The 12,663-nt window shown below is 43.4% G+C and overlaps 1 protein-coding gene across 1 annotated transcript in view; it reads left to right on the plus strand.

Annotated features, from left to right (window-relative positions):
* Window positions 1-5,639, plus strand: part of LOC129831723 (attractin-like) — a 93,056-nt gene extending 87,417 nt beyond the window's left edge. The window contains exons 3-4 of the mRNA XM_055895114.1: window positions 3,979-4,093; window positions 4,373-5,639. Of these exons, the coding sequence (XP_055751089.1) occupies window positions 3,979-4,093; window positions 4,373-4,497 (240 nt within the window). The 3' untranslated portion in view covers window positions 4,498-5,639. The remainder of the gene's footprint in view (window positions 1-3,978; window positions 4,094-4,372) is intronic.
* Window positions 5,640-12,663: the final 7,024 nt, after the last annotated feature.

A 12,663-nucleotide genomic window follows, 5' to 3' on the forward strand; every position in this document is an offset into this window, starting at 1 on the left:
GCCAACTGTCATTAACATATAGGCCTACTGTCATTAACATATATACATACTGTTATTAACATATAGCCTACTGTCATTAACATATAGTCTACTGTCATTAACATATAGTCTACTGTCATTAACATATAGGCCTACTGTCATTAACATATAGGCCTACTGTCATTAACATATAGGCCTACTGTCATTAACATATATGCATACTGTCATTAACATATAGTCTACTGTCATTAACATATAGCCTACTGTCATTAACATATATGCCTACTGTCATTAACATATAGCCTACTGCCGTTAACATATAGTCTACTGTCATTAACATATATGTCCTACTGTCATTAACATATAGACATACTGTCATTAACATATAGGCCTACTGTCATTAACATATAGGCCTACTGTCATTAACATATAGGTCTACTGTCATTAACATATAGGCCTACTGTCATTAACATATAGGCCTACTGTCATTAACATATAGGCCTACTGTCATTAACATATAGGTCTACTGTCATTAACGTATAGGTCTACTGTCATTAACATTTAGCCTACTGTCATTAACATATAGCCTACTGTCATTAACATATAGGTCTACTGTCATTAACATATAGGCCTACTGTCATTAACATATAGGCCTACTGCCATTAACATATAGGCCCACTGTCATTAACATATAGGCCTACTGTCATTAACGTATAGGTCTACTGCCATTAACATATGGGCCTACTGTCATTAACATATAGGCCTACCCTCATTAACATATAGGCCTACTGCCATTAACATATAGGCCCACTGTCATTAACATATAGGCCTACTGTCATTAACGTATAGGTCTACTGCCATTAACATATGGGCCTACTGTCATTAACATATAGGCCTACTGTCATTAACATATAGGTCTACTGTCATTAACGTATAGGTCTACTGTCATTAACATTTAGCCTACTGTCATTAACATATAGCCTACTGTCATTAACATATAGGTCTACTGTCATTAACATATAGGCCTACTGTCATTAACATATAGGCCTACTGCCATTAACATATAGGCCCACTGTCATTAACATATAGGCCTACTGTCATTAACGTATAGGTCTACTGCCATTAACATATGGGCCTACTGTCATTAACATATAGGCCTACCCTCATTAACATATAGGCCTACTGCCATTAACATATAGGCCCACTGTCATTAACATATAGGCCTACTGTCATTAACGTATAGGTCTACTGCCATTAACATATGGGCCTACTGTCATTAACATATAGGAATACCCTCATTAACATATATGCATACTGTCATTAACATATAGGAATACCCTCATTAACATATATGCATACTGTCATTAACATATAGCCTACTTCCATTAACATATAGGCCTACTGTCATTAACGTATAGGCCTACTGCCATTAACATATAGCCTACTGCCATTAACATATAGGCCTACTGTCATTAACATATAGGCCTACTGTCATTAACATATAGCCTACTGTCATGAACATATAGCCTACTGTCATTAACATATAGCCTACTGTCATGAACATATAGCCTACTGTCATTAACATATAACCATACTGACATTAACATATTGGGCAACTGTCATTAACATATATGCCTACTGTCATTAACATATATGCATACTGTCATTAACATATACAGTGGGGCAAAAAAGTATTTAGTCAGCCACCAATTGTGCAAGTTCTCCCACTTAAAAAGATGAGAGAGGCCTGTAATTTTCATCATAGGTACACTTCAACTATGACAAACAAAATGAGAAAAAAGAATCCAGAAAATCACATTGTAGGATTTTTAATGCATTTATTTGCAAATTGTGGTGGAAAATAAGTATTTGGTCACCTACAAACAAACAAGGTTTCTGGCTCTCACAGACCTGTAACTTCTTCTTTAAGAGGCTCCTCTGTCCTCCACTCGTTACCTGTATTAATGGCACCTGTTTGAACTTGTTATCAGTATAAAAGACACCTGTCCACAACCTCAAACAGTCACACTCCAAACTCCACTATGGCCAAGACCAAAGAGCTGTCAAAGGACACCAGAAACAAAATTGTAGACCTGCACCAGGCTGGGAAGACTGAATCTGCAATAGGTAAGCAGCTTGGTTTGAAGAAATCAACTGTGGGAGCAATTATTAGGAAATGGAAGACATACAAGACCACTGATAATCTCCCTCGATCTGGGGCTCCACGCAAGATCTCACCCCGTGGGGTCAAAATGTTCACAAGAACGGTGAGCAAAAATCCCAGAACCACACGGGGGGACCTAGTGAATGACCTGCAGAGAGCTGGGACCAAAGTAACAAAGCCTACCATCAGTAACACACTACGCCGCCAGGGACTCAAATCCTGCAGTGCCAGACGTGTCCCCCTGCTTAAGCCAGTACATGTCCAGGCCCGTCTGAAGTTTGCTAGAGAGCATTTGGATGATCCAGAAGAAGATTGGGAGAATGTTATATGGTCAGAAACCAAAATATAACTTGTTGGTAAAAACTCAACTTGTCGTGTTTGGAGGACAAAGAATGCTGAGTTGCATCCAAAGAACACCATACCTACTGTGAAGCATGGGGGTGGAAACATCATGCTTTGGGGCCGTTTTTCTGCAAAGGGACCAGGACGACTGATCCCTGTAAAGGAAAGAATGAATGGGGCCATGTATCGTGAGATTTTGAGTGGAAACCTCCGTCCATCAGCAAGGGCATTGAAGATGAAACGTGGCTGGGTCTTTCAGCATGACACTGATCCCAAACACACCGCCCGGGCAACGAAGGAGTGGCTTCGTAAGAAGCATTTCAAGGTCCTGGAGTGGCCTAGCCAGTCTCCAGATCTCAACCCCATAGAAAATCTTTGGAGGGAGTTGAAAGTCTGTGTAGGTCTCTACACACCTGAACAACACATGTAGGTCTACACACCTGAACAACACCTGTAGGTCTACACACCTGAACAACACCTGTAGGTCTACACACCTGAACAACACCTGTAGGTCTACACACCTGAACAACACCTGTAGGTCTACACACCTGAACAACACCTGTAGGTCTACACACCTGAACAACACCTGTAGGTCTACCCTCCTGAACAACACCTGTAGGTCTACACACCTGAACAACACCTGTAGGTCTACACACCTGAACAACACCTGTAGGTCTACACACCTGAACAACACCTGTAGGTCTACCCTCCTGAACAACAGCTGACTGACAAAAGCAAACAATAATATATCAACAAATCTCTGTAGAAGAAGAACTACAGGAAACGTATGATCTCTGTAATTGCAAACAAAGGTTTCTGTACCAAATATTAAGTTCTGCTTTTCTGATGTATCAAATACTTATGTCATGCAATAAAATGCTAATTAATTACTTAAAAATCATACAATGTGATTTTCTGGATTTTTGTTTTAGATTCCGTCTCTCACAGTTGAAGTGTACCTGTGATAAAAAATGACAGACCTCCACATGCTTTGTAAGTAGGAAAATCTGCAAAATCGGGCAGTGTATCAAATACTTGTTCTCCCCACTGTATCAACGGATAAATCTAATGCATTGGAATGAAGGCAATCAAAGTAAGGAGCCATGTAAGGAGCCATGTAAGGAGCCATGTAAGGAGCCATGTAAGGAAGTACAAATGAAAATTGTAAAGGAGCTTAGCTGAGGCCAAAGTTCAGCAGAGTGGACAGCTCTGCCACATATAAATAGATGGTTTAAACCAAGACAGACGGGTGGGAGAGTTGGTTTTATTTTGGACGATTTTACTGTCATAATTTACCACTGTTAAACATATTTACCGCTACATTTTAAACAAATAGGAGAAATGTTAAATGAGCGTTATTTAGAGACCCCCGGATCCTTCCACCCAACTTTTGTTGCATTTCGTGGCGCTGACGTCTCATTCAGTGGATTTGAGCCCGCCCGCCTGCCTCCCCCGTAATTCACACCCTGCTCTACCATCTCTCTCCTGTCCAGACGGTACCCAAGCCCATCGCCCTGGAGCCGTGTTTTGGGAACAAGGCTGCTGTCCTCTCCATCTTTGTCCGTTTACCCAGAGGCACCGGGGGCATACCCCCGCCCGGTCAGTCTGGTAAGATACAGGGATACCCTCTGTCTGTCTGTCTGTCTGTCTTGCTGTCTGTCTGTCTGTCTCTCTCGCTGTCTGTCTGTCTCGCTGTCTGTCTGTCTGTCTCTCTCGCTGTCTGTCTCTCGCTGTCTCTGTCTGTCTGTCTGTCTGTCTGTCTGTCTGTCTGTCTGTCCGTCCGTCCAATGCCCTAGACATGTCCCAGCAGATGTGTCTTGGTTACACCATATCCTGTTACTTATACATCACTTCCTGTTACTAATACAACACTTCCTGTCTCTGTAGGTCTAACGGTGGCCTCGGCCCTGGTGGACGTGTCTCAGCAGATGTGTCTTGGTTACAAGGACAAGTCAGGTGGTCTGAGGAACAGGAAGCAACAGCCCTCTGTACAGCCCTCCACCTGTATCTGACCACACCCCCTGGACCCCGCCCTGCTCCACCCTAACCCCTTCCCCCACCCCAAAGACTATAACCCCCGAACTGAAGGAAGAGAAGGAGGGAGAAAAGGGGGAGAGGGCAGGGGGGAGAGGAACCACGGCTTCATCGCTGCTAGAGGAGAGGTCTATCTGTCTGTCTGGTGTCCACCGGGGTGTAACTGATGATGCTAACAGTCTCCTGTTAGAATCTCTCTTAGGGTGTAACTGGTGATGCTAACCGTCTCCTGTTAGAATCTCTCTTAGGGTGTAACTGGTGATGCTAACAGTCTCCTGTTAGAATCTCTCTTAGGGTGTAACTGGTGATGCTAACAGTCTCCTGTTAGAATCTCTCTTAGGGTGTAACTGGTGATGCTAACCGTCTCCTGTTAGAATCTCTCTTAGGGTGTAACTGGTGATGCTAACAGTCTCCTGTTAGAATCTCTCTTAGGGTGTAACTGGTGATGCTAACAGTCTCCTGTTAGAATCTCTCTTAGGGTGTAACTGGTGATGCTAACAGTCTCCTGTTAGAATCTCTCTTAGGGTGTAACTGGTGATGCTAACAGTCTCCTGTTAGAATCTCTCTTAGGGTCAGTTTTCCTTCTGTTTTCTTCTTCTGGTGAGACCACACTGCTGCTCTGGTTCTCCCCTTTCTATGCCTCTCCTCCCCTCCACTCCACTCCTCCCCTCTCCTCCCCCTGTCTCCCCTTCTCTACCCCTCTCTACCCCTGCTCTCTCCTCTCTACCACTCTCTACCCCCTTGTCTTCCCTTCTCTACCCCTCTCTACCCCTGCTCTCTCCTCTCTACCACTCTCTACCCCCTTCTCTACCCCTCTCTACCCCTGCTCTCTCCTCTCTACCACTCTCTACCCCCTTGTCTTCCCTTCTCTACCCCTCTCTACCCCTGCTCTCTCCTCTCTACCACTCTCTACCCACTGCCTCCCCTTCTATACCCCTCTCTACCCCTTCTCTCTACTCTCTACCCCAGCAGCAGAACTCCCTCTATACCTCGCAGGGACAGACAAGCTGGGGGACATTTACGTTTCATTACATTTAGTAATAATCACACAATGGGGAAAAGATTGTTCTCTGTAAATGAATGTAGGCCTATGGCAAGAGAGACTGTTGTCAAAGGCAACCTCTATTATGCCTCTATTATTAACCTCTATTATGGGATGAGTGTCTCTGTGACCTGTAGTCCTCTATTATGGGATGAGTGTCTCTGTGACCTGTAGTCCTCTATTATAGGATGAGTGTCTCTGTGACCTCTATTATAGGATGAGTGTCTCTGTGACGTCTATTATGGGATGAGTGTCTCTGTGACCTGTAGTCCTCTATTATGGGATGAGTGTCTCTGTGACCTCTATTATGGGATGAGTGTCTCTGTGACCTGTAGTCCTCTATTATGGGATGAGTGTCTCTGTGACCTGTATTATGGGATGAGTGTCTCTGTGACCTCTATTATGGGATGAGTGTCTCTGTGACCTCTATTATAGGATGAGTGTCTCTGTGACCTGTAGACCTCTATTATGGGATGAGTGTCTCTGTGACCTGTAGTCCTCTATTATGGGATGAGTGTCTCTGTGACCTCTATTATGGGATGAGTGTCTCTGTGACTATTATGGGATGAGTGTCTCTGTGACTATTATGGGATGAGTGTCTCTGTGACCTCTATTATAGGATGAGTGTCTCTGTGACTATTATGGGATGAGTGTCTCTGTGACCTCTATTATGGGATGAGTGTTTCTGTGACCTCTATTATGGGATGAGTGTCTCTGTGACCTCTATTATGGGATGAGTGTCTCTGTGACCTGTAGTCCTCTATTATAGGATGAGTGTCTCTGTGACCTCTATTATGGGATGAGTGTCTCTGTGACCTCTATTATGGGATGAGTGTCTCTGTGACCTGTAGTCCTCTATTATGGGATGAGTGTCTTTGTGACCTCTATTATGGGATGAGTGTCTCTGTGACCTGTAGACCTCTATTATAGGATGAGTGTCTCTGTGACCTGTAGTCCTCTATTATGGGATGAGTGTCTCTGTGACCTGTAGTCCTCTATTATAGGATGAGTGTCTCTGTGACCTCTATTATGGGATGAGTGTCTCTGTGACCTCTATTATGGGATGAGTGTCTCTGTGACCTGTAGTCCTCTATTATGGGATGAGTGTCTCTGTGACCTGTAGACCTCTATTATGGGATGAGTGTCTTTGTGACCTCTATTATGGGATGAGTGTCTCTGTGACCTGTAGACCTCTATTATGGGATGAGTGTCTTTGTGACCTCTATTATGGGATGAGTGTCTCTGTGACCTGTAGACCTCTATTATGGGATGAGTGTCTCTGTGACCTCTATTATGGGATGAGTGTCTCTGTGACCTGTAGACCTCTATTATAGGATGAGTGTCTCTGTGACCTGTAGACCTCTATTATGGGATGAGTGTCTCTGTGACCTCTATTATGGGATGAGTGTCTCTGTGACCTCTATTATAGGATGAGTGTCTCTGTGACCTGTAGACCTCTATTATGGGATGAGTGTCTCTGTGACCTCTATTATGGGATGAGTGTCTCTGTGACCTCTATTATAGGATGAGTGTCTCTGTGACCTGTAGACCTCTATTATGGGATGAGTGTCTCTGTGACCTGTAGTCCTCTATTATGGGATGAGTGTCTCTGTGACCTCTATTATAGGATGAGTGTCTCTGTGACCTGTAGACCTCTATTATGGGATGAGTGTCTCTGTGACCTCTATTATGGGATGGGTGTCTCTGTGACCTGTAGTCCTCTATTATAGGATGAGTGTCTCTGTGACCTGTAGACCTCTATTATGGGATGAGTGTCTCTGTGACCTGTAGTCCTCTATTATGGGATGAGTGTCTCTGTGACCTGTAGTCCTCTATTATAGGATGAGTGTCTCTGTGACCTGTAGACCTCTATTATGGGATGAGTGTCTCTGTGACCTGTAGTCCTCTATTATGGGATGAGTGTCTCTGTGACCTGTAGACCTCTATTATGGGATGAGTGTCTCTGTGACCTGTAGTCCTCTATTATGGGATGAGTGTCTCTGTGACCTGTAGTCCTCTATTATGGGATGAGTGTCTCTGTGACCTCTATTATGGGATGAGTGTCTCTGTGACCTGTAGACCTCTATTATAGGATGAGTGTCTCTGTGACCTGTAGACCTCTATTATGGGATGAGTGTCTCTGTGACCTCTATTATGGGATGAGTGTCTCTGTGACCTGTAGACCTCTATTATAGGATGAGTGTCTCTGTGACCTGTAGACCTCTATTATGGGATGAGTGTCTCTGTGACCTCTATTATGGGATGAGTGTCTCTGTGACCTGTAGACCTCTATTATAGGATGAGTGTCTCTGTGACCTGTAGACCTCTATTATGGGATGAGTGTCTCTGTGACCTCTATTATGGGATGAGTGTCTCTGTGACCTCTATTATAGGATGAGTGTCTCTGTGACCTGTAGTCCTCTATTATAGGATGAGTGTCTCTGTGACCTCTATTATGGGATGAGTGTCTCTGTGACCTCTATTATGGGATGAGTGTCTCTGTGACCTGTAGTCCTCTATTATGGGATGAGTGTCTCTGTGACCTCTATTATAGGATGAGTGTCTCTGTGACCTGTAGACCTCTATTATAGGATGAGTGTCTCTGGGACCTCTATTATAGGATGAGAGTCTCTGTGACCTGCAGACCAAAGCTTCATACAGTAAATGACACCACAGATAGAGAAGCAGGCAGGGGGTCCAGCTAGTTTTGGGACACAGCATTGGACCATATTCCTGCTTCATGCAAGCCTCCAGTATCCTGCCCTCTACCTGGGATGGCAGCAGAGCTCTCCTCCTCTCCTCCTGTCCTCCTCAGTCTCCAGTATCCTGCCCTCTACCTGGGATGACAGCAGAGCTCTCCTCCTCTCCTCCTGTCCTCCTCAGTCTCCAGTATCCTGCCCTCTACCTGGGATGGCAGCAGAGCTCTCCTCCTCTCCTCCTCTCCTCCTCTCCTCCTCTCCTCCTCTCCTCCTCTCCTCCTCAGTCTCCAGTATCCTGCCCTCTACCTGGGATGGCAGCAGAGCTCTCCTCCTCTCCTCCTCTCCTCCTCTCCTCCTCTCCTCCTCTCCTCCTCTCCTCCTCAGTCTCCAGTATCCTGCCCTCTACCTGGGATGGCAGCAGAGCTCTCCTCCTCTCCTCCTGTCCTCCTCAGTCTCCAGTATCCTGCCCTCTACCTGGGATGGCAGCAGAGCTCTCCTCCTCTCCTCCTCTCCTCCTCTCCTCCTCTCCTCCTCTCCTCCTCTCCTCCTCAGTCTCCAGTATCCTGCCCTCTACCTGGGATGGCAGCAGAGCTCTCCTCCTCTCCTCCTCTCCTCCTGTCCTCCTCAGTCTCCAGTATCCTGCCCTCTACCTGGGATGACAGCAGAGCTCTCCTCCTCTCCTCCTGTCCTCCTCAGTCTCCAGTATCCTGCCCTCTACCTGGGATGACAGCAGAGCTCTCCTCCTCTCCTCCTGTCCTCCTCTCCTCCTCAGTCTCCAGTATCCTGCCCTCTACCTGGGATGGCAGCAGAGCTCTCCTCCTCTCCTCCTCTCCTCCTCTCCTCCTCAGTCTCCAGTATCCTGCCCTCTACCTGGGATGGCAGCAGAGCTCTCCTCCTCTCCTCCTATCTTCTTCCCCATTACAGCATGATGTTCCTTGCCTGGTGACACCTCTTAAAATCTGTCCACTAGGCGACCAAACCCTTCCTATTCTGTCTGCTCGTGCCATCACACAAACCCCAAGGAGCTGGTCTCAGTTAACAGAGATACGCGACAACCCCCCTGAAGAGCCTTCAGAAAGTATTCAGTATTGACTTTGGAAATACATTTGATAGATTGATTGATTGATTCCACATTTTGTTGTGTTACAGCCTGAATTAAAAATGGATTCAATTGATTCGTTTTCTCACCCATCTACACACAATACCCAATAATGACAAAGTGAAAACATGTTTTTAGAAATCTTTGCAAATGTATTGAAAATTAAATACAGAAATATCTAATTTACATAAGTATTCAGACCCTTTGCTTTGAGACTTGAAACTGAGCTCAGGTGCATCCTGTTTCCATTGATCATCCTTGAGATGTTTCTACAACTTGATTGGAGTCCATCTGTGGTAAATTCAATTGATTGGACATGATTTGGAAAGGCACACACCTGTCTATATAAGGTCTCACAGTTGACAGTGCATGTCAGAGCAAAAACCAAGCCACGAGGTCGAAGGAATTGTCCGTAGAGCTCAGAGACAGGATTGTGTCGAGGCACAGATCTGGGGAAGGATACCAAAACATTTCTGCAGCATCGAAGGTCCCCAAGAACACAGTGGCCTCCATCATTCTTAAATGGAAGAAGTTTGGAACCACCAAGACTCTTCCTAGATCTGGACGCCCGGCCAAACTGAGCAATCGGGGGAGAAGGGCCTTGGTCAGGGAGGTGAAAAAGAACCCGATACTTATGTAAATACGTTTTTTAATTTTAATACACTTCTAAAACCGGTTTCTGCTTTGTCATTATGCGGTATTGTGTGTAGATTGCTGAGAATTTGTTTTTAAGTCAATTTTAGAGAAAGGTTTGTGACAACAAAATGTTGAAAAAGTCAAGGGTTCGAATTCTTTCCGAAAGCACTGTGTGTGTGTATATATATATATCTATGTGTATGTATATATGTATATATGTATGTGTATATATATATATATATAACTCCTAGATATAGGACAGACACTTGAAAAGCTTATTTGTTAATATTTATTTTTGGACTGTCTGGTTTGCCATGAATGTGTTACTCAATGCGTTTCTATGGGCTGTAGTAGTAAAGGCCAAATTCAGTTGTTTTTATACCTAAAGGAGTCCCAAAATTCAGACTCCAAATGATCCTTGGTATGACCATCTTAAAACAATTCCACATGTCAGCTTAGTAAGACCCGTCCGTCCGTCCGTGTGAAAGTTTAAAAAAAATGTAAATATTTACACAGGGGTGTGAAAAAACATATGTAAATTACATATTTCTGAATTTCATTTTCAGTTAACCTGTCTAGGATCAGCGTGCCGCTAGCGGCACCCCCCCCCCCCCCCCCACTGAAAAACCAGTGCCGCGAAATTCAAAAAAAATATTTTTTTAAAATATTTAACTTTCACACATTAAAGTCCAATACAGCTAATGAAAGACACAGATCTTGTGAATCCAGTCAACATGTCCGATTTTTAAAATGTTTTACAGGGAAGACACAATATGTAAAGATGTACATCTATTACCTAAAAACACATTAGCATAATCCACCATCTTTTATTTGTCCACCAACACCAGTAGCCATCACCAATTCGGCTAAACTAAGATATTTATAGCCCCTAACCAACAAAAAAACTCATCAGATGACAGTCTGATAACATATTTATGGTATGGGATAGGTTTTGTTAGAAAAAAGTGCATATTTCAGGTAGATGTCATAGGTTACAATTGCACCCACCGTCACAAATGGACTAGAATAATTACAATGAGCAACGTGTTTACCTAATTACTAATCATCAAACATTTCGTAAAAATACACAGCATACACGAATCGAAAGACACAGATCCTGTGAATACAGACAATATTTCAGATTTTCTAAGTGTCTTACAGCGAAAACACAATAAATCGTTATATTAGCATAGCACATAGCACATAGCAGCCCAGCATTGATTCTAGCCAAAGTGAGCGATAACGTCAACATCGCCAAAAATATATTAATTTTTTCACTAACCTTCTCAGAATTCTTCAGATGACACTCCTGTAACATCATATTACACAATCCATATAGAGTTTGATCGAAAACGTTTATATTTAGCCACCAAAATCATGGTTAGACAATGTGAAATGTAGCTCAGCTGGTCAGAAAATGTCCTTGCGCCACTTAGACAGTGATCTACTCTTATACATAAATACTCATAAACGTGACTAAAAAATATAGGGTGGACAGGGATTGATAGACAATTTAATTCTTAATACAATTGCGGAATTACATTTTTTAATTTATCCTTACTTTTCAATACAGTTTGCGCCAAGCGAAGCTACGTCAAAAAACATGGCGTCCTAAGCCACTAAAATGTTTCGACATAAACACGATTTATCATAATAAAAATGTCCTACTTTGAGCTGTTCTTCCATCAGTATCTTGGGCAAAGGATCCTTTCTTGGGAGTAATCGTCTTTTGGTGGAAAGCTGTCCTCTTGCCATGTGGAAATGCCAACTGCGTTCGGGATGAACTGAAAAGCGTGCCCAGCTATTCACATCGTTTCAAAAATAAATGTCCCAAAATCGCACTAAACGGATATAAATTGCTATAAAACGCTTTAAATTAACTACCTTATGATGTTTTTAACTCCTATAACGAGTGAAAAGATGACCGGAGAAATATAACAGGCTAAACTAACGCTTGGAACAGGAGCGGGTCGGTGTCCTCCACGCGCGTTACGCACCAAGAAAAGACTTGCTAGCTACAGGGTTTTTTCATTTGTAGTGCCTGTGAACGCGCAATCGACCCCATTGGAATCGTCATCACGTAAAGGCATCCAGGGGAAGACGTAAGAAGTGTCCGTATAGTCATACCAATAACAGTGCCCTTTTAACTGACTTCAGAACAGTGGCCAACATTTCTGAAATCTGACTCCATGTCAGGGAAATTGCTGTAGAATGGGCTCTGTTCCACTTAGAGACAAAATTTCAACTCCTATAGAAACTATAGACTGTTTTCTATCCAATAATAATAATAATATGCATATTGTACGATCAAGGATTTTGTGGGAAGCCGTTTCAAAAATTACCCAATTAGCATAAATAGTCTCAACAGCGCCCCCATCCTCAACTTAATGTGCAAAAAAAATTCAAATAACACGTTTGCACTTTGTCATTATGGGGTTTTGTGTGTAGATGAGTGAGAAAAACATGTCATCCATTTTGAATTGAGGCCGTAACAAGACGTGGAAGAAGTCCAGGGGCGTGAACACTTCCTGAAGGCTCAGACCTAATATGGTCTCCAAGCCTCAAATGAAGCCTCTGTTTCATCCGTTTCATTTCTCTTGTTCTTTATCCTCTTTCTTTGTAAAACGCCATTGTAGATACTTCAGGAAGTAGTTTGTTAATATGTATA

Source organism: Salvelinus fontinalis, chromosome 33 (genome assembly GCF_029448725.1).
Source record: "Salvelinus fontinalis isolate EN_2023a chromosome 33, ASM2944872v1, whole genome shotgun sequence".
NCBI lineage: Eukaryota > Metazoa > Chordata > Actinopteri > Salmoniformes > Salmonidae > Salvelinus > Salvelinus fontinalis.